This window comes from Notamacropus eugenii, chromosome 2 (genome assembly GCF_028372415.1).
Source record: "Notamacropus eugenii isolate mMacEug1 chromosome 2, mMacEug1.pri_v2, whole genome shotgun sequence".
Taxonomy (NCBI): Eukaryota; Metazoa; Chordata; class Mammalia; order Diprotodontia; family Macropodidae; genus Notamacropus; species Notamacropus eugenii.
Window position 1 is genome coordinate 502,892,801 of NC_092873.1, and position 26,338 is coordinate 502,919,138.

Here is a 26,338-nt window from a genome sequence, read left to right on the forward strand (position 1 = left end):
TTTGTAGCCCCAGCAGTGAACGCAGTGACTGGCACCATGGAAGCATTTAATAACTGCTTGATGACTGAGTACCAGATATCTCACAAAATAATGTGATCTCGAGGTTTGGGAGTGGGAGGTGACCAAGTTCTTCTTACGTGGAAAGCCACATATCTAAAACCAAATTCGGCCATAACCTTCCCTAAACAAGCACACCACCCCGCCCTTTGGTTTTTGTATTTCCTACTCCTTTCAATGGTATAGCAGAGAGCAGAAAAGAAAAAAAACCCTATGATGTTATCTGTTCAATTTAAGATGCATGGTAGCTAACTGGTGGTTGCCTGGTGACTAGATCTGCTTGTCAGTTTCCAGAAAGCTCAGAGATTGATAAACAAATCATCTTGTTTAAACTAGAACAGCTAAGGCTTGCCCGGACCTGCCAAGTTCCTTAGGAGGCCAGACTTAAAAGCTTCTCTGATTGGACTCAAAGCATTAGGAGGACAAAAAAGAAAAGGAACAGCCATATTTTACAATTTTGTTTATTTCTAGCGTTGCTGCTGTGACAACAGCCAGAGACAATTTCTGTGATCTTCCAGATTGAGCGAGACCAGTCCAATTGGAAAACAAGTACTAATTAGCTGAAAATAAAACTCAGCTGTGATTCCTGAAGAGTTTAGCTTCAGGGCAAAGCTCCAAACCCTAAAGCAAGAGCTGTGCTGAGGCAGGGAAATGTAGGGCAGAGGAATGTCCACAACCCAACCTGAAGAAACTGACCGTAATGAGTTACTAGGAAACCTCCCAGTGAGAATCACATTTGCACAGGCACTGTTGGAAGTAATACTAATGATAATAATAATATATACACATATACAGATATAATTACAAGGCATTTTAAACTTCTTGTGGAATTGCAATCTCTTGTATTGTTCTGAAGCCAATTTAATGACTGAATTTGTTAAGGCCCAACTCCAAATGCAAACTGATTACAGGGTGCATTCTTGGTCAATAAAGGACGTGACTGAAGAGCTGGGGGCTGCTTTGAATTGCTCTATAAACAGCGTTTGGAGGCGGCTGAGGAAGTGCTGCGATCAGCCACCCAAAGATGCAGGAGTTCCATCTAGTGGCGCACAGGGGCACTGCACATGCTCGACCCTGCCTCGTGAGTCATGGGGGGATGTGCCAAATACCAGGCAATCTGGGTAAATATCACACTGAAAGTGAAATCAATATTTCTCATGTGGCAGCAACGTGGCAAGATGATGGAAATGGAAAGTTTAGCACAGACTCATTAAAATTAATCAGGAAAGAGGAATTAATTTTCTCTGGATTTTTTTCCAAATTTTGAAAAAAACAAAAGATGAAAAATTCCTGAGGACATTAATAGTGAAAGCTCTATTAACAAATAAATGCTGTCCAATGTCACACTTTCTTGTCAGAAACTCAAGGTAGGAGTGCAATGGAAGGCTCGGGAATGTATTTTAGGGTGGGCATTATACATACCCTGTTGCACACAGAGTCCCATACTGTATGAGGATGTTCCTAATACATAGCAGTATCCTACAGCTTCAAACTGGTCGTATTATTCCTACTCCAGACTAATTGACCTGTTTGGACCGTGAAATACTGGTTCTTTAATCAGCCCAGAACTAGTTCACCTACAGAGGCCTGAGGCAGAGTCACTGCCTCTCATCCCCAACCATCTCAACGAAAACCAAAAAGCCTAGAAGTTTCCCCCAAGACCTTCTGGGTCCAGAAAAAATTGTATAAATAACATTATAAATTTCTGCTTCTTGAACATCAGTTAATTATATTTCAAAGTTTAGTTGAATCAAGTATTTTAGAAAAGTTAACACCATGGCAGACACCTATATGATGAATAAAAGAGAGTTGAGAGTGAGTTTATATGAGGCTTCTGGACTTTCTCATGAAAAAAAAAACATTATAGACCATGTTGACTGCAAATAAAATAAACACAGTCAAAAAAAAATACCTACTCCAGAATCATGTGTAGTGAGTCTTCAGGGGAAAACACTTGGGGGCTACATTAAACCAAGAGAGGAAGAGAAGCTGAGCTGAGGGACAGCCACAAATATAGTCAGAAGTTGCATCTAGAAATCCTGAAACTTCAAGCCAAAAGGTAAATTCTATTGTGAAGAGTAATTGGGGCGAGATGTCAACACAAAGAAAGAATGAAAAGGACACAATGCAGCAGATGCAGCATCAAAAACTATCAGAATGACGCAGGACAAGGCTCTTGATTCTAGGAAGCAGGGAGGGCAGTGGACATCTTGTAGTAACCTTTAGAAACTGTTCTCTTTGTTGAACCAGAGAAGAGTAACAGCTACGTGCAGCGTCTGTGACCCCCAGAGACTTCACACACAACAGCCAGTACTCACCTCCAGTATTTTATGTGAGAACACTGGATGCTACCAGAAGAAATCCAGAAAGCCTTGCTATGGGATATGAAATATCAAGCAAGAAAGTGATGACCAAGTGATGGAGTCTAAATACAGATTGAAACATACTTTTTAACTTTATTTTTCTTGGGTTTTCATTTTGGTCTATGTTTTCTTTTACAACATAACTAATATGGAAATATATTTTTCATGACTATACATATAAAACCTATATCAAATTGCTTGCCTTCTCAATAAGGGGAATGAGGAGAGGGGAGAGAGAATTTAGAACTTGATTTTAAAAACGAATGTTGGAAATTATTTTATATGTAATTGGGGAAAAATAAAATATTAAATTAAAAAAACAAAAATAGTCAAGAAAGTGATGATCTCAGGGGCACAAGTCTTATTTTTAGCACTTTCCAAATGAAGGCAGGGGTTGTGTGGAGGATAAAGGAAGCTTTGGGAAGTGTATGGTGGGTGAAAGGTGGGACCTAAAACAAGATTTAGGTTGCTGAAACACGGCTTTAAATAGAGGAATGAGGAGTTTCTGGTCCTAGAAAATCACTAGGGAAGAGTATACCTTTTTCAAAAAGAACAAAGTAGCTTGATGGAGCAGAGAAACAGCACTGTATATTAAGAGGCTACACTCATGAGGAAGTCAGGAACTGGAGGAGTCAACCATTCTTCAGAGCATTTGGTTGAGAATTAATGGAGGAAGAAACAATGTTGTCAGAGTACTATATTAAATACCACTTGGGTAAAAAGAGGAAAGGCATGAGTTCAGGAAACAGATCTCCAGCCAAACATAGAAGAATAATATACTAGTATCATTCTCTGCAAAGAAAAGAAAGACTGACAATTTCTGATATGCCTTCATCAGTTTCCTTCTTCAAAAAATGGAGGAAATAACAAGAGGAATTTTGATTGGCCCAATTTTAACCAATAAGGAGAAACGTAGGATCACAGTTTGAAGATGGAAGGAAGCTTGGAAGTCATCTAGTACAACTTGTGCATTTTCCAGATGAGAGGATGCAGAAGGTCAGGGAAGATTTCGTGACTTGTCCACAGTCACACAAGGGTCAGCACCCTTCCTACTGCACTGTACTCTCCTCCAATGGTTGCTGAGCTAAAGAGGACAATGATTGGTCCATCTTAGAACTGTTACAGAGGACAGGAAAGCCAGGCATAGTCTGACACATGGCCAAGATTTCTGGAGAACAGATTTCAGAGAATTCAGAGAAAGGACCATTTTGATTCCAGGAGCTAGAGTTTTATAGAAAAAGTTAGCGCAAGAAGGCCGTCTGGAGCATCCCTATCACCATAGTAGCTATTTAATGGCAGGATTTTTTTTTTTTTTTTGCTTATTTATTCTTCCAGCCTACATTCTGACTTAAGACTTTATATTAGGGCTGGAGGGAAAGTCCTGCTGCTGCTTTCTTGGCTATTGGGTGTTGTGTTATTTCAGGACCTTGAGCAGCAGCTTCCTAAAGGATGTCCCTGCTTCAACTCATTTTCTACACAGCTGCCAAAGTGGCCTGCCTCAGATCTGACCATGTCACTTTCCTACTAAATAGACTCTAGCAGCAACCTATTACGCTAAGGACAAAATTACATTTCCTCTCTTTGGCTTCACAATCTGGCCCCAACCTACCTTTCCAGACTCACTCTATATCAATTCCCTTCCTATATACTCTATGGTCCAAACGTAAGTGGTCTTGCTATTCATTATACATGACACGCAATCTCCTGTTTCTGGGCCTGGGCATGGAAGGTCATCCAGGCCTGGAAGGCACTCTTCCTCTCTTCTACCTTGCAAAATTCCACTTTCCAGGTGAAGCCTTTCACAATTCCCAGCTGCTAATATCTCTCATTTCCAAGTTGCTTTGGATTGATTCTGTATTTATTCTATCCTTATGCATGCACGTGTTGTCTTGCCCAGAAGAATGCAAACTCCTGGAGGTGAGGGACAGTTTCACAGGGGTGGTCACGTAGAGCCACAACAACTAAAAGGAGGTGGGACACGTTGGCAGCATCTCTGAGTACATCTTTAACCACTCCCCAACCTGCACCAAGTCCTTATATGCTTCTTCTGTAATGTTTCTCAACTATACTTATATTTATTGCTTTCATCATGCTACTCCTTCCCTGCCTACCCGCTGCCCACAGGCCTAAAAAGTCCAAATGTTTTAGCCAAATAACTACGCGAATTTAAAGTGTAAAAGCAGCTGATTTCTCGTAATTTAATTTTACACGCACAAAAATTAAAGTGGGAGGTAACAGACCATAGAACATTTTTTAGTTTATCAAGCTCCTTTCTCACAACAACTGTGAGGTAGGCTGTACAAGAATTATTATCCTCATTTTATGGATGAAAAAACTAAGTAAAGCTCAAAGAGATTAAGGGACTTGTCCTAAGAGGAATGGAGCAAGGTTTTATTAATCATGCTATCTCATTTGATGACTGTTACCACAACCCCAAAAAGTAGGTGCCATTACCCCTGTTTTACAGCAGAGGAAACTGAGGCCGAGATTAAGTGATTTGCCCAGGAATAACAAGCTGGTAAGTGTCTGAGACTGGATTTGACTGCAGGTAGTAAGCACTGCCCTTACCTCAGGTCTCATAGATATCGTGTCAGAGCCATGATTTAAACTTCTGTCTTCTGTTGCCTTCATAGGAACACCTCCCGGTTTACTTCTTCTACCTACCCCATCCCCACTTTCAAGGTCATAGTATTATATATTACTTTTTATCATTATAAAAAAGAGGTTAAAGGAAGAACTACCCCCCAGACCACACAAATATAAATCAGAAACTATAATTATTCTGAAGAGTATCAGTGAGCGTCATTACCAATTTACTTTCATTTCTCTTGTTTTTATTCTCCCTTCCATGGGAAACCTGCACATAAACACATAGACCAGTACATTACTAATGTTCACTTTAATTAAATAAGGATATTTTATTAAATATATTTAATCTCTGTACCTGATAGTTGTCTTGTTTTGGTCTTTATTTAGAGTGTTCAGTGTTTTCTTTTCATTTATTCTTAACTGTATATCTTGAAATTCTTTACAGCTGGCTATCATTGTGACCTATAAAATTCCAACATTAAAAACCAATCAATATACTGTCTAATTTTTCTACTTTTATTTTGCTTCACGCAGCTTTGGGACACCCTAATTTTACCACAGTTTCTCTAACACCATTACAGTCTCATTGCTTCCTTTTGTTTCTCTAAGGATCTTTAGATCTACTACCCCCTTCTGGAATTATCCAACTAACACTGGATGACAGACTGCACCAGTAGTTTCACTCGTTCTGGGCTCTCCTCAATGTCCACCCCAACCACTCATGATACCTCCAGGCAGGCTGATAACAACAACTGACAGAGTTCTTGATGGCATCTCATTGGAGTGCCTGAGGCCTTCTTGACCAGCCTACATCCTTTATGTGTAAGTGCCAGTTTTGCTCACTCTGAACCCAAAGCTTCATTTGGGCCAGAAGCCAGTTATCAGTTTCCCCACTGTCTTACTTTCACAATCCAAACCCCAAAGCCAGAGAGAGGTAAAGATTTCTCTCCTCCTTTTACAATACTTTGCATATCCTGTGACTTTCCCAAAGCCAAATAGAGATATCTGAGGTAGAACTCAGGTATGCTCACTCCAAGTCCCCTGACCTTTCCACTCTAACATGCCTCCTCCTGCTGCTAAATTTTCTCATTTAATTATGATCACTGATGCCCTTTGGACTGATTAAAGATGCAGCTAAAATTTCTATACAAATCAGTTTCCTACTTGGCCAGTACAGCTATGACAAATTATTAATATAGCTGCTGAAACATGTAGATAATTTTGTTAGTGAAAACACAGCATAAATTATTTAAAGGGGAAAACAAGCTTTTACTCCAACTTATAGTACACAAAACCATTCACTTAAGCTGCAACTGGAAGACATTCTTGGACTTCATTAGAAAATATTTTTCCTAGAAAGTGATCTACACAGAAATAATCTTTTGTTGTGTGTGATTGATTTTTGCTTATGGTTTTCTTCTTTATTATGAAAGACATTTGCATTAAAATGGCAATTCTCCACCTCCTCTCTCCATTAAATTATACATCCTGCTATCTAATGACATGCTAATCCTGTTTACAAAATAATTCTCTCCATGGTGAAGAAAGAACTATGAGTTAGTTGTTCAGGATGAGAGTAACACAGACACCTCTTTCACAAAAATATCTACATCCCTAAGAAGTTAGGCCAGAACCACTGAAGGAGCCTACCATGACTGCCACACACATCCTCAGCTCCGCATTGCTCCTACTACTGCTTCCAACCCCATCCCTGCTGTTTTCAGCACACTGTCCCCCACCAACATCTGCTTCTTGATCAACTCTACTATTACCAGTTTGCCCTTTTTGGCCCTCTTCTACTTCAAGCCATCACTGAGAGGCAGAGGCAGGACACTGGCAGGGAGTAAGTAAATAACATGCTCATTCATCCCACTATAAGGATGACTTACTTAAGTAAAGACTCTTACGGAAAAGAAAAAACATACATTTTTTTTTTACAGGAAAAGACTGCAATCAGTGCTCACATATATTAAATATTTTGCTTTTTTACTAAGAACTGAACAAAGTAAACAAAAGCTAATAATGTACATAACTATGTTTTAAATGGATTTGTATCACATTTATAGGCTTGTTTTACTGTTAAAATAAAATTACCAGTTCTGATAAAGTTTCTGTTCCCTTAAGTGTACCAAATTTCTTCACTGTCTCAAATGTAATATAATACCATGCCATTAATCTTCCTGTCTCTGCAAGAAAAGATGGAAAAACTAAGCATTTGGTCAAGCAGATAGACAATGTGCCTTTTAAACAATTCAGTAAACATTTATTTAACACCTACCACGTGACTATAAGGCTAGAAGGACACAATGAAAGTAAAAACCTCCGCTTTTTCCCAAGGTTCCCATCCTTTCAACATCATCATCTAGCTCCTTTCCTACAAATTAGAATTAAAGTTGGAGTAGCAGTCTATTTCCTTGACTATCAAAGAGAAGCAGAATCCTGAATGCTCCTCTGAAGTATTTAGAGGTGATCTTAAAAACAACACTCATGGTTCCTCAGTGATATGAAATAGAAAAAGTAATGAACATGTACATACACATACATGTGTATAATATACATATGTCTATGTACATACACATACATGTACATATACAGTGTGTGTGTGCAGATAGAAAGCTCTCCAGTATTGGAGTGAGGAATCACTGGAAAAAAGAGAATCTTGCTAGGAGGGGTTAAAGTCATCTGGGTATGAGACAGATACATATAAGAACAACAATGAGCTCTCTGGAGCTTGGTGAAGAGGTGTTTGGGAAAGGAGGAAGGAATTTAGCTCTGGACAGGGAAAGTGCCTGGATCTGCCATTTTACTGGTATCAGAGGGCCCAGGGTGGACAGTCAGTATATGTTAAGAAGCAGGACAGGCACTCTGGTCTTTCTGGCTCTCCATTCACTAGAACACAATATCTTGACAGTGTAGGTGGATATCAACCCTTTGATAGGCCCATTACTGACTAATTATTTAACACTTCTGCAAAGGTGGAGGGGGTAGCAGTAAGATGCAGGTAAGATGGGAGAGGAGGAATGGGGAAGAGAAAAGTACAAAGAAAGTTCCAGAACATTTTAGAGGCCCCAGTTTTAGAGCTTATGTACAGGAGGCATCTCTAGGGAGGGCCCTAAAGGGCTGTTAATTTGCCTAGAGACCAAGGAAGTGTGAGTGCCAGCATGACCTTCTGGAGGTGGTCACCAACTTAGGTCTCCTACCAGTCCAACCTAGTCTCCCTACTAGAAATACAAGGTCAAGAGAAAATCTTCTCTGTGAGTTGGCTTCATGTGAGTAAGAAAGCCTCCTTAATAGCAGAAAAGACATAACAAAGGGGAAAAAAATCAGAAAAAAATTTTGTAGGGAGAAGAGAACAAGCATTTTATCAGTGAGCTGGGGAAAGAAATGGCAAATCTCTCCAGTATCTTTGCCAAGAAAACACCAAATGAGGTCACAAAGCCAGACACAACTGAAACAACTCAACAAGATCACTCTGTGCCAGTTACTATGCTAAGCACTTTACAAATACTATCTCATTTGATACCGATAACAGCCCGGGAGGTAGGGGCTGTTATTATTCCCATTTTACAGCTGAGGAAATTGAGGCAGACATCAGTTAAATGACTTGCTCAGGGTCCCATAGCTGGTAAGTGGTTAGATGTGGACTCCAGGCCCTGAACCACCTCATGGAGCATAAGGAGAGAAGGGAATCAAGCCCAAATACAAAGCTGGCAAATGGAAGAGTGAGACACTGTTGAAAGAAAAGAAGAAATCAGAGCTATACCACGTATTTGGAGCACTTCCTATAGAAAGGGATTTTCGTTCTCAAGAAGCAAAAATCTTTCAGAGCCCTGGAATGACTGAAGGAAATATATACTCATTAGCAAGCAGAAGTAATCCTGTTACTTCCCCCACCCCCAGGAAGATATGGTGGAGTGGGTGAATCCTTGCAGAAGGGCTATGTATAAACCACACCTCAGTTAAATGGGACATCCATCAAATCCACCAACTGAAACCACATCTATGGATTCACAAAGAAACAAACAATATAAGCAAAACACACCCGAAATGCATTCCAGATGACCTGAGTCAAAAGTAAAGGACCTGTTAAACAACCCCATCTCAGAAAAAGAAATTGAACAAGCCATCAATGAACTCCCTAAGAAAAAATCTCCAGGGCCAGATGGATTCACAAGTGAATTCTATCAAACATTTAAAGAACAGTTAATTCCAATACTACATACACTATTTTTGAAAATTGGGGAAGAAGGAGTCCTCCCAAATTCTTTCTATGATACAAATATGGTTTTGATACCCAAACCAGGAAGAGACAAAACAGAGAAAGAAACTTATAGACCAATTTCCCTAATGAATATAGATGCAAAAATTTTAAACAAGATTTTAGCAAAACGAATACAGCATCTTATCACGAGATTAATACATTATGATCAGGTAGGATTCATACCAGGACTACAGGGCTGGTTCAATATTAGGAAAACTATTAGCATTATCGATCACATCAACAACAAAGCTAACAAAAACCACATGATTATCTCAATAGATGCAGAAAAAGCTTTTGACAAAATACAACATCCATTCCTACTAAAAACATTGGAGAATGTAGGAATAAAGGGAACTTTCCATAAAATAATAAGCAGTATCTATCTAAAACCTTCAGCAAGCATTATATGCAATGGGGATAAGCTAGATGCATTCCCAATAAGATCAGGGGTGAAACAAGGTTGTCCATTATCACCACTATTATTCAATATGGTACTAGAAATGTTAGCTGTAGCAATTAGACAAGATAAAGATATTCAAGGAATAAGAATAGCCAAAGAAGAAATTAAGTTATCACTCTTTGCAGATGATATGATGATTTACCTAGAGAATCCCAGAGATTCAAGTAAAAAATTACTTGAATTAATAAACAACTTTGGCAAAGTTGCAGGGTACAAAATAAACCCACACAAATCTTCTGCGTTCCTATATATTAGCAACAAAGTCCAACAGCAAGAGATAGAAAGAGAAATCCCATTTAAAGCTAGGGTAGACAGTATAAAATACTTAGGAGTCTACCTGCCAAAACAAACCCAGGGATTATATGAACACAATTACAAGACACTTTTTGCACAAATAAAGTCAGATTTAAGTAAGTGGAAAAACATTAGTTGCTCATGGGTAGGCCGTGCTAATATAATAAAAACGACAATTCTACCTAAATTAATATACTTATTTGGTGCCATACCAATTAAACTATCAGACAATTACTTTCTAGAGCTGGATAAAATAATATCAAAATTCATTTGGAAAAACAAAAGGTCCAGAATATCAAAGGGACTAATGAAAAGAAATGCTTGGGAAGGTGGCCTAGCGCTACCAGACCTCAAACTGTACTATAAAGCAGCAATTATCAAAACCACTTCGTATTGGCTAAGAAACAGAGAGTTAGACAAGTGGAATAGACTTGGCACTCAAGATGCAGTAGGCAAGGAATATAGCAACCTTCTGTTTGATAAACCCAAGGACCCCAGCTTCTGGGATAAGAACTCATTGTTTGACAAAAATTGCTGGGAAAACTGGATAACAGTGTGGCGGAAATTAGGCATAGACCCGTACCTGACACTGTACACAAGAATAAAGTCCAAATGGGTACATGATTTAGGTATAAAGATTGATACCATGAATAAACTGGAGAAGCAAGGAATAGTGTATTTATCAGATCTATGGAGAAGGGAAGAATTCTTTACTAAAGGAGAGATAGAAAGCATTATGAAATGCAAAATGGATAACTTTGATTACATTAAACTGAGAAGTTTTTGCACAACCAAACCCAATGCAACCAAAATCCGGAGGGATGTAGTAAATTGGGAAAGAATTTTTACAGCTAAGCTCGGGGATAAAGGCCTCATTTCTAGAATATATAGAGAACTGACCCAAATGTATAATCATACAAGTCATTCCCCAATTGATAAATGGTCAAAGGATATGAACAGGCAATTTTCAGAGGAAGAAATTAAAGATATCTATAATCATATGAAAAAATGCTCTAAATCACTATTGATTAGAGAGATGCAAATCAAAACAACTCTGCGGTACCACATCACACCTATAAGATTGGCAAACATGACAGAACAAGAAAATGATAAATGCTGGAGAGGATGTGGGAGAGTTGGAACACTAATTCATTGTTGGTGGAGCTGCGAGCGCATCCAACCATTCTGGAGAGCAATTTGGAACTATGCCCAAAGGGCTACAAAAATGTGCATACCCTTTGACCCAGCAATATCGCTACTAGGACTATATCCTCAAGAGATCATAAAAATGGGAAAGGGTCCCACATGTACAAAAATATTTATAGCAGCACTCTATGTAGTTGCCAAAAACTGGAAGTCAAGGGGATGTCCATCAATTGGGGAATGGCTGAATAAATTATGGTATATGAATGTAATGGAGTACTATTGTGCCATAAGAAATGATGAACAAGAAGACTTCAGAGAGGCCTGGAAGGACTTATATGACCTGATGCTGAGTGAAAGGAGCAGAACCAGGAGAACTTTGTGCACAGCAACGACCACAGTGTGTGAGAGTTTTTTCTGGTAGACTTGGATTTTTGTAATAACGCAAAAACTTCTTATAAAAAAAAAAAATCCCAAAGGTGGTTCTCAAGGCAAAATGCCTTCCACACTCAGAGAGAGAAATATGGAAGTCACTCACAAAATGTAGCAGATCATGTTTGTGTATGTGTATGTATTTGTGTATCATGTTCTGATTTGTATACTATTTCTTTCATTTATCTTAGTCTGACTACATAGCATGACTATAGTGAAAATATACTCAATAGGAAAGTAAAAAAAAAAAAAAAAAGTAAAGGACCTGAAGGGTATGACTTTGGGAATGGACAAGTCATGGAGAATTAGGCATTTCCCAGCTGACTGCTTGAGTATTTCAGGAAGATTTTGTTTTCATAACTTAACAGGGAGATGGGCCCTGGTAAAGGAAGGCATTCACCTCACAAAGACAAGAAAAATGCTTCACAAGAAGAGATTGACCTGTTTTTAATGAAGAGGGACCTAAATGTGAGGGGGAGGAGAATAGGAATAGTTTGGAGAAGAACAAATGAGAGAGCAAGAAGGAAGTAGCCAAAAGAAAAGAAACTCAGCAACCCTCAGGTGGAAGTTACAGGTAAGCAGATCAGGAACATTATTTATGGCACCAGGTGATTATAAGCGATAAGGAACTAAGTGAACTTGAAATTTTATCTCAAGGTAAACACAATCATATACCAAGGCTGGGACCAACTCAGAATAGCAAAGGCCAAAGATGAAGCACACTACTCAGCTCCTAGAAGAGAAGGTACAGAATGGGATGTACACTTTTGGACATGACTAATGTAAGAATTAATTTTGTTTGGCTAGGCATATTTGTTACAAAGGTTTTCTATTCCTTTCCCTCAATGGGAGAGTTAGGAAGGGGAAGAAATTAAATGCTTGCTAATTGAAAAACAGGTTTAAGTTAAAAAAAATAAATACAATCTCGTAGTGTCACTAAGACTTGGTGGAATGGGACTCATGATTAGAACAAGATGACAGAATGGTAAACAAGAGAAATATTTAATAATATTAATAGTAGATATTTACATGTGGATTGATGGTTTACCAAGTGCTTTCTATGTATTTAATCCTCACAAGAAAAAGTGAGCAGGAGCAGCCTCCTAACCTGAAAAGGCCGTTGCCAGATGGAAAGATGGCAGAATGAGACATTTCGCAGGAGTGATTTCTCTCCTCATCACATCAGATGATACAAGAGCCCCAAAATGCAGAAAATTCAGCAATGATGAGATGATAATAAGTGAAAAGAAATGTTACAATGTACTTCATTAAAAAAAGACAAATGAAAACCAACTTATTTTGCTTGTTTTCTCTTCCAAGGGAAAAAAATGACTAGAAGAGAGTTGATTCCCAAGATAAGTACCTTGATAGTAACAGAGCACCTAGCTTGCCCTGATGAATTTAAATTGCTTCTCTGAAAAGCATATGCTTTAAAAATACAGCTATCCAAGATAAAATTTGTTTTCTAGGTTAAATGGGGTATCTTAACTTACTCATGAAAACATGACTTTATCTGCCTTTATATTATCTGAAGTTATTTGAAACTTGGAAAAGTTAAATGGAAGTTAGTACTTTGGCTTTTTGATTTGTAGCCAATCATGAATGAGAGTCTGTGTTTAAGTACTCAAGAGGTGACTACTCGTTGCTATCTTTTATAGTTCTTTGAAAGTGTATTGTGTTCTAACCCTAGCGGCAGAACACAGAACTCTTGGCTATGCCTGATTGTCTGTAGCAAATCAAGTCCCATTTATTAGCAGATGGGACACTGGACAAATTATTTCATCTCCTGCACCTTCATTTTCTAATTACATTTGCCTCACAAGAGAGTTGTGAATAAACCATAAAATATCATATAAATGAATGATTTACTCTTATCTTCTTTGCATCCCTGTATACAAAAGATTATACCTAAGTGGCTTCTATATATCAGTAAATTCATTTTCCCTGTGCCTCAGAATACTAATAATAACTTCCAGTGAAATAATGGTGGGATGTTCAGGGTTTTTGTTTTTGTTTTTGGTAAGGTTAGCAAATAACTTCAAATATATGGTACTATATACTTGTGTACTGAAAGAACTGGTGGATTTGACTTCTGAGTGACTGTCAGTGATATCTGAAAGATTAAAGAGAATAGCAGCTATACCACAGCACCTGAGAAAGGCATGTGTTGTCCGAATTTTCAGAAAAGGGAAAAAGGTGTAGTATCGAGACACAAAGAGGTGATCGTCTTTTTACGTTCTGCCTTGATCAGACCTCATCTGCAGTACTGTGCTCATGTCTGGGTGTCATAGTTTTAAAAAGGACATTGCTAACTTGGAGAGTGTCTACAGCAGATATACAGAACGATGAAGGGTCTGGAGTCCATGTTGTCTGAGTTATCAGCTGAAGAAAATGAGTGTGTTTGGCTTAGAGAAGACTTGGGGAGAAGGACAGCTGTATTGGAGCATCTGAAGGGCAGTCATTCAGAGGAATAATTACACTGCTTCTTTGTGTGTCAAGAAGGCAGAACCAGAAGCAGAGTGGCCCTAGGTTCCCCCACCCCAGCTACAGTAAAGAACATTAGCTGGCACACAAAAACAGCATACCTTGCAAAACTGAGCCTAAATTTCAAAGAAAATAAGTGCATATGTAATAAAAGGGAAAATTCCGAATCAGTCCTTCAGAAAAGAACCCAGGGTGTTCTTTTCTGTATTCCACACAGCAATATACTAAGACCAAACCAAAGAAAGTTAAATATTTTCAAGTTAAAGAAGGCTTTGTTTGTTTGTTTCCACATGGGTAGGGCTAGATCAGGGGTGGGGAAACTTGCAACCTTGAACCCACATGTGGCCTTCCATGTCCTTTAGTGCAGCCTTTTGACTGATTCCAAGTTTTACAGAAGAAATTCCTTTATTAAGGGAATTTGTTCTGTGAAGTTTGGATTCAGTCAAAGGGCTACACTTGAAGACATATAGGGCCACATATGACCTCAAGGCCACAGGTTTCCCAACCCTGGTATAGACAAAGACATAAATGTGGGCTATTTGTGTCTGTTGCTTAATTTTCTTTAAAAAATAAATCTGACGTTGAGTGACAGTGAGGAGACAAAAGGAAATATCAAAAGACTAACTAATCTAATAATGAAAAGGTATGGGTGGGTAAAATCAGGAGAAGAGATAGAAGTAAAGCAGCATTTTGAAAGGAAAAATTTCATCCCTTCCTTAGTCAATCAATATTATAGGTAGAAAGAGATTATAGAGGGATGTCTCTCACCATGATAGGAAGCCATCCCAAGGAATGACTGGCCTGGACTCAGGAGAAGAAAGAGATTAAGAGAGATTTTCAATTTCCCTAATACATTCATGGTGGGGGAAGAGTGAGGATAGAACATTTCTGGGTAGGGGGGAGGGACACAGAAGGAGGAATGGGAGATGGGTAAAACCAGAAGGGTATGAACGATTAGACAGCAACATGAAACAAGCCACAAAGGAGGCCAGAGGGAAGCATGGCAGTGGTGTCGCAACTCCTCTAGAGGAGAGGGATTATGTGGACCTTTCTGAAGATCAATTTCTATAAGACAGAGTTGTACTTTGTGGAAGTATAAATCCCTACTACAGGGAAAGAAGTTGGGTTGGGTAGCTGGAAGCATTGGATAGAGCTGAACAGTGGATCATGGATTCAAAGGGAAGGTGGCAGGTCATCAAAAGGATATTCAATGACACAGGAGTAGGCCTTCTGGACTAGGGTAATTCAGCATTTCCACTGCATTTGGGTGCCTCCATTGAGAATTAATATTCTTGGGGGAGATTACAAAGAATTGTAAGAAAAGAAGTGAATGAAAAATGGCATTTCTTAGAAAGGGACATTACAAGTTAGTATGGCTTGGAATAGAAGGATGGATAGGGAACAAGGAGTAGTAAAGGGTAAATAAAGAATAAGAGTCAGAGAGAATGACACAATAAGCACAAATTCAAGGAACTTGGAAACGGGCTGGGTATCAGGAGAGACAGGGAGCTGGGGTAAGAGCAGGCTCAGAATAGTAGAGACAGAAACAGAAGAGAATAAGCATGAGCAAAAAGACCAACAGGAAAGGATAATGGCTCAGAGCTCTGAATATACAAGTTATTAGGGATAAACGTGAGTGAAATGGGAGGGGTGGGCCAGACAACGGCAAGCTCAATCTCACTTAAAACTGGGACATGGTGGCCAAAATGCTACTGTCACCTTGGGCCACAGTAAGAGAGAGAAGGATGTCCCAAATGGGCAAAGTAATAGTCTCATCGTATTGGGTTTTATCTGGTCACGCCTAGAGTATGTACTCAGTATATTTTAAGGGCATCAGAAAGCCAAAGTTTATTCCAAGGATGATGGCCTGGATGGTAAGGGAACCAAAGACCTATATGAAAATCAACTGAAGGGAATAGGGACAGCAAGTCTGAAGAAGACAAGACTTAGAATGTGATATCTGCTTTCAAAAGCACTGTCATACAGAGGAAGAGCTAGACTTGTTCCGAGTCAAAAAGAACTAAGATTCATGGGTAGAAGTTGCAAACATTTAGGTATGATGTGTAGAAAAACTTTGTAAGATTAGAGCTGTCCAAGGGTGAAACAAGCTGCCGTGGGAGGTAGTAGATTTAAGTAAAGGTCAAATTACTTATAAGAAATGTTGTAGAGGGATTGCTATATAGACACAGGTTGAAAGAGATAATCTGTAAAGTTCCTTTCAACTCAGACATTCTGTGACAGGGAACAGTACATTGGTACAATAAAGGCTTTGGTCATTCTAATTCGCACAAAAATATCTGACAGAGGGGAGGGTATAAGCGGTAAGGAACCTTAAAACTATCAATCTGCTACTCAACTGAACATTAAACGTTGAAAATCAACACTGAAAATAGATTTCAGGAACCCAAGTCTTCCCTATGCGCAGAATCTACACAACGTTGCTTTTGAGGCTAATAGTGCATGGAGAATTGAGATCATTGTATCAGCTAAAATCAGCTTAATAAATCTCTAGTTTTGTCTTCAGATAATACTGATTTAAAATTTACATTAATGGATGGAATGCCACAAAGAAAATTCTAAGTCTTGTAACAAATATACATTTACCTATTTTTAGAAATATGTAAAGGCATGAAATTGACCATATATAATGATAAAGTAAGTAAATATTACCAGTTGATTTGAAATTGACATCTTCATCCATCTTTATCAAGTCGACAGAAGATAAATCATTCAAATTCTTCAAACACAATTCTGTTGAGGTAATAAAAAGGTATTTTATATTTAATGCAGGAATCAAACAAAATTTTAGCAATAAATAAAAATACATAGCAAATTTAATACAATGAAGCTGGGAATACTTCATTCAATGAAGTTGGGAATATTCCAAAGCAAAGAAACCACGTCAAATACCAAGCAGTATTTTGTCACTACTACTACTATGCCAACGATGACAGCAGCAATGATGACGTAGCGTTTCTGTAGCAATTTAAGGCTTACAATGGGTTCCTCACAGCCCTGGGAGTTGTGTTATTATTGTCTCAGTTTTACAGATAAGGAAACGGATGCAGACAGAGTTTAAGTGACATGCCCAGAGTCACACATTTATTTTTTTCCTCCAAATTTATTTATTTGTTTTCAGTTTTCAACATTCACTTCCATAAGTTCTAATTTTTTTCCCCTTCCCTCCCCAAAATGGCATGCAATCTGATAGGGGCTCTACACATACATTCTTATTAAACACATTTTCACATTAGTCATGTTGCATAGAAGAATTAATATGAATGGGAGAAAGCCTGAGTAAAGCTAAACAAGAGAAAACAGTCTGGGGGCGGAGCCAAGATGGCAGAGTAGAAAGACGCACATACACATAGCTCCGAACCCACAACCCACAGAACGGCTAGAGGGGACCAACTCACAGTGAATTCTGCACCCAGAGGCCATGGAATATTGGAGCAAGGGAGATTTCTGTTCCGGAGAGACCTGCAAACCTCTCGCAGGGGGTCCTTCGCGCTGCGGACTGGGCGCTGAATGCAGCCCTGCCGCGGCCACGGCACCGAGAGGAAAAGATCTGAGCGGGCTACAGGGACGGGATCTCCAGCGGCGGCACAAGCCCCTCCACCCACAGGTGACGGGGGTCAGTGAGAGAGTCTCTTTGGTGGGTCGAGAGGGGAGTGGGGTGCCCCCATGGCTCGGCCCCCCCCCCGGGGAGATAGAAGCTGAGAGGCAGCTGCAGACAGGGGCTCCCCAAGTGGGCGGGAGCCTGGATCCATTGTGGAAGGTCTGTACATAAACCCCTTGAGGGAACTGAGCCTGAGAGGTGGCCCGGCCCCGACCTGACCACCTGAACTTAATTCTCACACTGAATAGCAGCCCTGCCCCCGCCAAAAGCCCTAAGGCGGGAAGCAGCATTTGAATCTCAGTCCCCAAATGCTGGCTGGGAGGACCAGGAGGCGAGGTGGGTGCAAGGAGAATATTCAGAGGTCAAGTCACTGGCTGGGGAGAATGCCCAGAAAAGGGAAAAGAAATAAAACTATTGAAGGCTACTTTCTTGGAGAACAGACACTTCCTCCCTTCCTTTCTGATGAGGAAGAACAATGCTTACCATCAGGCAAAGACACAGAAATCAAGGATTCTGTGGCCCAGCCCACCCAATGGGCTCAGGCCATGGAAGAGCTCAAAAAGAATTTTGAAAATCAAGTTAGAGAGGTGGAGGAAAAACTGGGAAGAGAAATGAGAAGGATGAAAGAGAAGCATGAAAAACAGATCAGCTCCCTGCTAAAGGAGAACCAAAAAAATGTTGAAGGAATTAACACCTTGAAAACTAGCCTAACTCAATTGGCAAAAGAGGTTCAAAAAGCCAATGAGGAGAAGAATGCTTTCAAAAGCAGACTTAGCCAAATGGAAAAGGAGATTCAAAAACTCACTGAAGAAAATAGTTCTTTCAAAACTAGAATGGCACAGATGGACGCTAAGGACTTTATGAGAAAGACATAGAAAGACAAAGCGAGAAGATTGGAAAAATGGAAGATAATGTGAATTATCTTATTGGAAAAACAACTGACCTGGAAAATAGATTCAGGAGAGACAATGTAAAAATTCTGCGACTACCTGAAAACCATGATCAAAAGAAGAGCCTAGACATCATCTTCCATGAAATTATCAAGGAAAACTGCCCTGAGATTCTAGAACTAGAGGGCAAAATAAATATTCAAGGAATCCACAGAACACCGCATGAAAGAGATCCAAAAAAAGAAACTCCTAGGAACATTGTGGCCAAATTCCAGAATTCCCAGATGAAAGAGAAAATATTGCAAGCAGCTAGAAAGAAACAATTCAAGTATTGTGGAAATACAATCAGGATAACACAAGATCTAGCACCCTCTACATTAAGGGATTGAAGGGAATGGAATAGGATATTCCAGAAGTCAAAGGAACTAGGACTAAAACCAAGAATCACCTACCCAGCAAAACTGACTATAATACTTCAGGAGAAAAAATGGTCTTTCAATGAAATAGAGGATTTTCAAATTTTCTTGATGAAAAGACCAGAGCTGAAAAGAAAATTTGACTTTCAAACACAAGAATGAAGAGAACCATGAAAAGGTGAACAGCAAAGAGAAGTCATAAGGGACTTACTAAAGTTGAACTGCTTACATTCCTACATGGAAAGACAATATTTGTAACTCTTGAAACATTTCAGTATCTGGGTACTGGGTGGGAGTACACACACACACATGCACACACGCACACATACATAGAGACAGAGTGCACAGAGTGAATTGAAGAGGATGGGATCATATCTTAAAAAAAAAATGAAATCAAGCAGTGAGAGAGAAATATTGGGAGAAGAAAGGGAGAAATTGAATGGGGCAAATTATCTCTCATAAAAGAGGCAAGCAAAAGACTTATTAGTGGAGGGATAAAGAGGGGAGGCGAGAGAAAAACATGAGGTCTACTCTCATCACATTCCACTAAAGGAAAGAATAAAATGCACACTCATTTTGATAGGAAAACCTATCTCACAATACAGGAGAGTGGGGGACAAGGGCACAAGCAGGGTGGGGGGGAGGATAGAGGGGAGGGCATGGGGAGGAGGATGCAATCCGAGGTCGACACTCATGGGGAGGGAAAGGATCATAAGAGAATAGAAGTAATGGGGGACAGGATAGGATGGAGGGAAATATAGTTAGTCCTATACAACACAACTAGTATGGAAATCATTTGCAAAACTACACAGATTTGGCCTATATTGAATTGCTTGTCTTCCAAAGGGAAGGGGTGGAGAGGGAGGGAGCTAAAGAAGTTGGAACTCAAAGTGTTAGGATCAACTGTAATGTTCTTACCACTAGGAAATAAGAAATACAGGTTAAGGGGTAAAGAAAGCTATCTGGCCCTACAGGACAAAAGAGAAGACGGAGACAAGGGCAGAGAGGGAGGATAGAAGAGAGAGCAGATTGGTCACAGGGGCAATTAGAATGCTTGGGTTTGGGGGGGGAGGGGATAAAAGGGGAGAAAATTTGTAACCCAAAATTTTGTGAAAATAAATGTTAAAAATTAAAAAAAAAAAAAGAAAGAAAACAGTCTGCTTCATTCTTTGTTCTGACTCCATAGTGCTTTCTCTGGATGTGGATGACATTTTGCGTCATGAATTCTTTGGGAATGTTTTAGGTCCTTGCATTGCTGTGAAGGATTAAGGCTATCAAAAACAGTCCTCACACACTATGGCTGTTATTGTGTATAATATTCTCTTGGTTCTGCTCATTTCACTCAGCATCACTTCATAAAAGTGTTTCCAGGTTTTTCTGAAGTCTGCCTATTCATTATTTCTTACAGCACAATTGTATTCCATTACATTCACATACCACAACTTGTTCAGCCATTCCCCAACTGATGGGCATCCCCTTGATTTCCAGTTCTTGTCCACCACAAAAAGAGCTGCTATAAATATTTTTGTACATATGGGCCATTTTCTCATTTTTATGATCTCTTTGGGATACAGTCCTAGAAGTGGTATTGCTGGGTCAAAGGGTATGCACACTTTTGTCGCCCTTTGGGCATAGTTCCAAATTGCTCTCCAGAATGGTTGGATCAGCTCACAGCTCCACCAACAGTGAATTAGTGTTCCAACTCTGCCACATCTTCTCCAATATTTATCATTTTCCTGTTTTGTCATGTCAGCCAATCTGATAGGTGTGATGTGGTACCTCAGAGTTGTTTAGATTTGCATCCCAGAGTCACACATTTAAATAAAAGTCTGAGGCAGGATTTAAATCCAGGTCTTTCTGACTCTAAGCCTAGTGTTCTGTCCACTGTACCACACTGCAGTCTAGTTTCTTTTTTTTTTTTTTTTTTTTTTTTTTTATTTTTTTTATTTTTATTTTTTTATTAAATTTATTTATTTAACTTTTAACATTCATTTTCACAAAATTTTGGGTTACAAATTTTCTCCCCTTTTATCCCCTCCCCCCCCAAACACCAAGCATTCTAATTGCCCCTATGACCAATCTGCTCTCTCTTCTATCATCCCTCTCTGCCCTTGTCTCCATCTTCTCTTTTGTCCTGTAGGGGCAGATAGCTTTCTATACCCCTTTACCTGTTTTTCTTATTTCCTAGTGGCAAGAACATTACTCGACAGTTGATCCTAACACTTTGAGTTCCAACTTCTCTTCCTCCCTCCCTCCTCACCCCTTCCCTTTGGAAGGCAAGCAATTCAATATAGGCCATATCTGTGTAGTTTTGCAAATGACTTCCATAATAGTTGTGTTGTATAGGACTAACTATATTTCCCTCCATCCTATCCTGTCCCCCATTACTTCTATTCTCTTTTGATCCTATCCCTCCCCATGAGTGTTGACCTCGAATTGCACTCTCCTCCTCATGCCCTCCCTTCTATCATCCCCCCCACCCTGCTTGTCCCCTTATCCCCCACTTTCCTGTATTGTGAGATAGGTTTTCCTACCAAAATGAGTGTGCACTTTATTCTTTTCTTTAGTGGAATGTGATGAGAGTAGACTTCATGTTTTTCTCTCACCTCCCCTCTTTATCCCTCCACTAATGAGTCTTTTGCTTGCCTCTTTTATGAGAGATAATTTGCCCCATTCAATTTCTCCCTTTCTCTTCCCAATATATTTCTCTCTCACTGCTTGATTTCATTTTGTTTTAAAGATATGATCCCATCCTATTCAATTCACTCTGTGCACTCTGTCTCTATGTATGTGAGCGTGTGTGCATGTGTAATCCCACCCAGTACCCAGATACTGAAATGTTTCAAGAGTTACAAATATTGTCTTTCCATGTAGGAATGTAAACAGTTCAGCTTTAGTAAGTCCCTTATGACTTCACTTTGCTGTTCACCTTTTCATGGTTCTCTTCATTCTTGTGTTTGAAAGTCAAATTTTCTTTTCAGCTCTGGTCTTTTCATCAAGAATACTTGAAAATCCTCTATTTCATTGAAAGACCATTTTTTCCCCTGAAGTATTATAGTCAGTTTTGCTGGGTAGGTGATTCTTGGTTTTAGTCCTAGTTCCTTTGACTTCTGGAATATACTGTTCCATGCCCTTCGATCCCTTAATGTAGAGGCTGCTAGATCTTGTGTTATCCTGATTGTATTTCCACAATACTTGAATTGTTTCTTTCTAGCTGCCTGCAGTATTTTCTCCTTGACCTGGGAACTCTGGAATTTGGCCACAATGTTCCTAGGAGTTTCTCTTTTTGGATCTCTTTCATGCGGTGTTCTATGGATTCCTTGAATATTTATTTTGCCCTTTGGTTCTAGAATCTCAGGGCAGTTTTCCTTGATAATTTCATGAAAGATGATGTCTAGGCTCTTCTTTTGATCATGGCTTTCAGGTAGTCCCATAATTTTTAAATTGTCTCTCCTGGATCTATTTTCCAGGTCTGTTGTTTTTCCAATGAGATATTTCACATTATCTTCCATTTTTCCATTCTTCTGGCTTTGTTCTGTGATTTCTTGCTTTCTCATAAAGTCCTTAGCCTCCATCTGTGCCATTCTAATTTTGAAAGAACTATTTTCTTCAGTGAGCTTTTGAATCTCCTTTTCCATTTGGCTAATTCTGCTTTTGAAAGCATTCTTCTCCTCATTGGCTTTTTGAACCTCTTTTGCCAATTGAGTTAGGCTAGTTTTCAAGGTGTTAATTTCTTCAACATTTTTTTGGGTCTCCCTTAGCAGGGAGCTGATCTGCTGTTCATGCTTTGACTTCATGTCTCTCATTTCTCTTCCCAGCTTTTCCTCCAGGGACACAGAAGCCTTGATTTCTGTGTCTTTGCCTGATGGTAAGCATTGTTCTTCCTCATCAGAAAGGAAGGGAGGAAATGCCTGTTCGCCAAGAAAGTAACCTTCTATAGTCTTATTTCTTTTCCCTTTTCTGGGCATTTTCCCAGCCAGTGACTTGACCTCTGAATATTTTCCTCACACCCACCTCACCTCCTGATCCTCCCAGCCCGTGTTTGTGGTCTGAGATTCAAATGCTGCTTCCAGCCTCAGGGCTTTTGGCGGGGGCAGGGCTGCTATTCAGTATGAGATTATGTTCTGGTGCTGAGGTCGGGGCAGGGCCACCTCTCAGGCTCAGTTCCCTCAGGGGGTTTATGCACAGACCTTCCGCAATGGATTCAGGCTCCCGCCCGCTTGGGGAGCCCCTGTCTGCAGCCGCCTCTCAGCTTCTACCTCCCGGGGGGGGGGGGCCTGAATTATGGGGGCACCCCACTCCCCTCTCGACCCGCCAAAGAGACTCTCTCACCCACCCCTGTCACCTGTGGGTGGAGGGACTTGTGCGGCCGCTGGAGATCCCGTCCCTGAAGCCTGCTCGGATCTGTTTCTCTCGGTGCCACAGCCGTGGCCGCAGCAGGTCTGGGCTGGGCTTTGTGTCTGCAGCGTGACGGACCTTTTGCGAGAGGTTTGCAGATCCCTCTGTGGGTGGAGGGACCCGCGTGGCCGCTGGAGATCCTGTCTGTGAAGCCTGCTCAGATCTTTTCCTCTCGGTGCCGTGGCGGCGGCAGGGCTGCACTCAGCTCCCAGTCCCGGCGCCCAGTCCGCAGCGCGAAGGACCCCCCCGCGAGAGGTTTGCAGGTCTCTCTGGAACAGAAATCTCCCTCGCTCCAATGTTCCGTGGCCTCTGGGTGCGGAATTCGCCGTGAGTTACTTCCCTGTAGCCATTCTATGGGTTGTGGGTTCAGAGCTATGTGTATGTGCGTCTTTCTACTCCGCCATCTTGGCTCCGCCCCCTGCAGTCTAGTTTCTTGAGAGGATTAGACTAGAGGATCTCTTAGATACCTTACATTCTACAAAATCCCTTGAGTCTACAAAATTCAGAAAAAAAGGTTAAATTATGTACCATGCATACATTTGTTAATTTTTCAAATAAATTGACATAAGACTGATAGAATACATGATTAGAAATGTTTTATACACACATATAACTCAATTTAGTTGTCATGGTAATGTCAACTTTTAATTACATGACCAGAATTTCACTAGCATGGTTTTGTATTCAATATATGCCTGTATTATAAAATAATTTTTACTATAATCTTATTAATGGGAGTCTCCTATTTGCTTATATCTGACCAGATTTAAGGGACTCTACTTATAATTTATTTAGTTTTTTTAACCATATAAGTTATTGCTTGATTCCGTGCACAATATCCAAATGTTTTTGAAAGGAATAAATTATTGCAGATGGGCAGAGATGGATTCACATGGAAAATGTTTCATTCAAACATGTTTCAAATCACTGAGTTCCACCTTAGCAAGGCAGATACCCAGTGCCATGTTATAATATTCAGATTTATTTCATAACATGTAAATAATAATATAGAGAGAAGATAAATCTTCTCTTTTGAGCACAAGAAGAAAATAAGCAATTGAAACATTAAAAATGAAAATTGTCCATCAATGAAATAGCAAATAACAAAAGGAGACAAGCTGAATCCCAAGCACTGCTACTGACTTGAATCAAAAGAATAATACAGGGAGAATCTATTTTAAATATACTTGTGAAAAAAAGAAATCTCAGTGCTGAGACAAAGATAAAAAGTGACATGCTCCTTGCCCTAGAAGAATTTACACTCTACTTGATGGGAACAAGACAAGAAAAGTGGAATGGAGGAGGAGCCAGCCAGATCCTCCTACTATAAGGGCATGGCATCCTTCTTAGCTAGCTAGATTCTCTCATGTTTGAACTGCCTTATCTATAGACCTATAAGGTTATACTATATAGTAATATAAGGTTATACTATATAGTAATATATAATATAGGAAAAGTCTACTAAAACAACACATTAAACAAGCTAAAATAGGCCCCAGGTAAATTATGACTACATCACAAGTATATGAAGGAAACCCCTGACAGCCACTCAATGAGGCAAATGTGAAGCCTATCTTCTGAGGTAAATGTGAAGCCTATCTTTCAACACTAGCATTTTAAATGTTGTACAATAGATTTAATTTCCATACTCAGAAAAAAGCTTTATGTACTTGAAAATATCATTTTTATTCCTAATGCTGCATTTTTATTTGCCATATGTATACTGTATATATATGTACAGCCATACTGAAAATAAATTAAAGTTGCCTACTTATTCCTGGTGGCATGAAAAGAGCTCTTGATATTGATACCACTGCTTACTAAGTACGTATTGATTGCTAACTAGGATATAACACATATTCCTGATTTGAGCATATGGGGAAAGAGAATTAAATTATGTTATATATTATAGTTGGTACTGTATTTACAACAAAAATTAAATTATCAAAAAATAAGAGTGCTGACCACCTTCAACTGCCAGGTTTTGAAAGAGATAAGTTTTGCGTAAAGAAATTTAAGAATTTTTTAAAAAATTATATAGCTTATTCAGAAAAAGCACATGAATGAAGCTTTATTTATATACAGATAGAGATATTCTTATTTTTAAAGATATATGGTCACTACTGAAGTAATTTAAAGAGAAAATAAGGATTTTTTCAGTACTTCATGATATTATGAATTTTGGATTGCTGTAATAAATAAAGGGCCTGTCTTAGAGTCCAGCATCTAATACGCACTTATTCTGTGACCCTGAGAAAGTAGTTACCCAATTCCATGGGTAGAGGAAGTTTCCTCACCTGGAGGAAGATGACCCAGTCCATAAAAATTTCATAGAATGTACTTTTGTGTAAAAAGACAAAATTATATGAAAGAATTTCCTGGCTTTCAAACTTTGTTGTTGTTGTGTCGTTTCAGTCATATCCAACTCTTTCTTGACAAAGATACTGGAGTGGTTTGCCTTTTCCTTCTCCACCTTATTTTACAGATGAGAAAACTGAGGCAAAGAAGATTAAATGACTTGCCCAGGGTCACAAAGCTAATTAAGCTTAATTAAATGGCTTAAGCCAGATGAATCTTCCTAACACCAGGCCTGGCACTCTATCCACTGCACCACCTTGCTGCCCTAAAACTAGTCACAAACTAACCTTGTAACTTTGATTCAATTCCATTTTTGTCCAATCCAGATGGGAAATCTGTAGGGAGTAAAAGGAAGGATAAAAAAGATAAAATATAATATCTCCATTTCTTTTTCATATGAATTAAGCTTATAACTCAGTTATTTCTGCAAAAAATAGATCTTTTCAATAGGATTATTACATGAGAAAGGATATATACCATCTTACTGAATTTAAAGAAAAATAACACCTATGAGAACCTTTTAATGTGATCAAACTTTCAGAAATTTGATCAGAAGATTTAGAATTAGAAACAA

The 26,338-nt window shown here is 39.3% G+C and overlaps 1 protein-coding gene across 3 annotated transcripts in view; it reads right to left on the reverse strand.

The window, feature by feature from the left end:
- Positions 1–26,338, reverse strand: part of HFM1 (helicase for meiosis 1) — a 130,225-nt gene that overhangs the window by 54,458 nt on the left and 49,429 nt on the right. For all 3 annotated transcript variants that reach the window (XR_011975754.1, XM_072649058.1, XM_072649059.1), the window contains exons 19-23: positions 26,052–26,099; positions 16,754–16,834; positions 7,104–7,195; positions 5,365–5,471; positions 5,230–5,277 (exon numbers count right to left, since the gene is read on the reverse strand). Coding sequence is in view for 2 of the 3 variants with exons in the window: in XM_072649058.1 (XP_072505159.1) it covers positions 5,230–5,277; positions 5,365–5,471; positions 7,104–7,195; positions 16,754–16,834; positions 26,052–26,099 (376 nt within the window). In the remaining variant the exon portion in view is untranslated. The remainder of the gene's footprint in view (positions 1–5,229; positions 5,278–5,364; positions 5,472–7,103; positions 7,196–16,753; positions 16,835–26,051; positions 26,100–26,338) is intronic.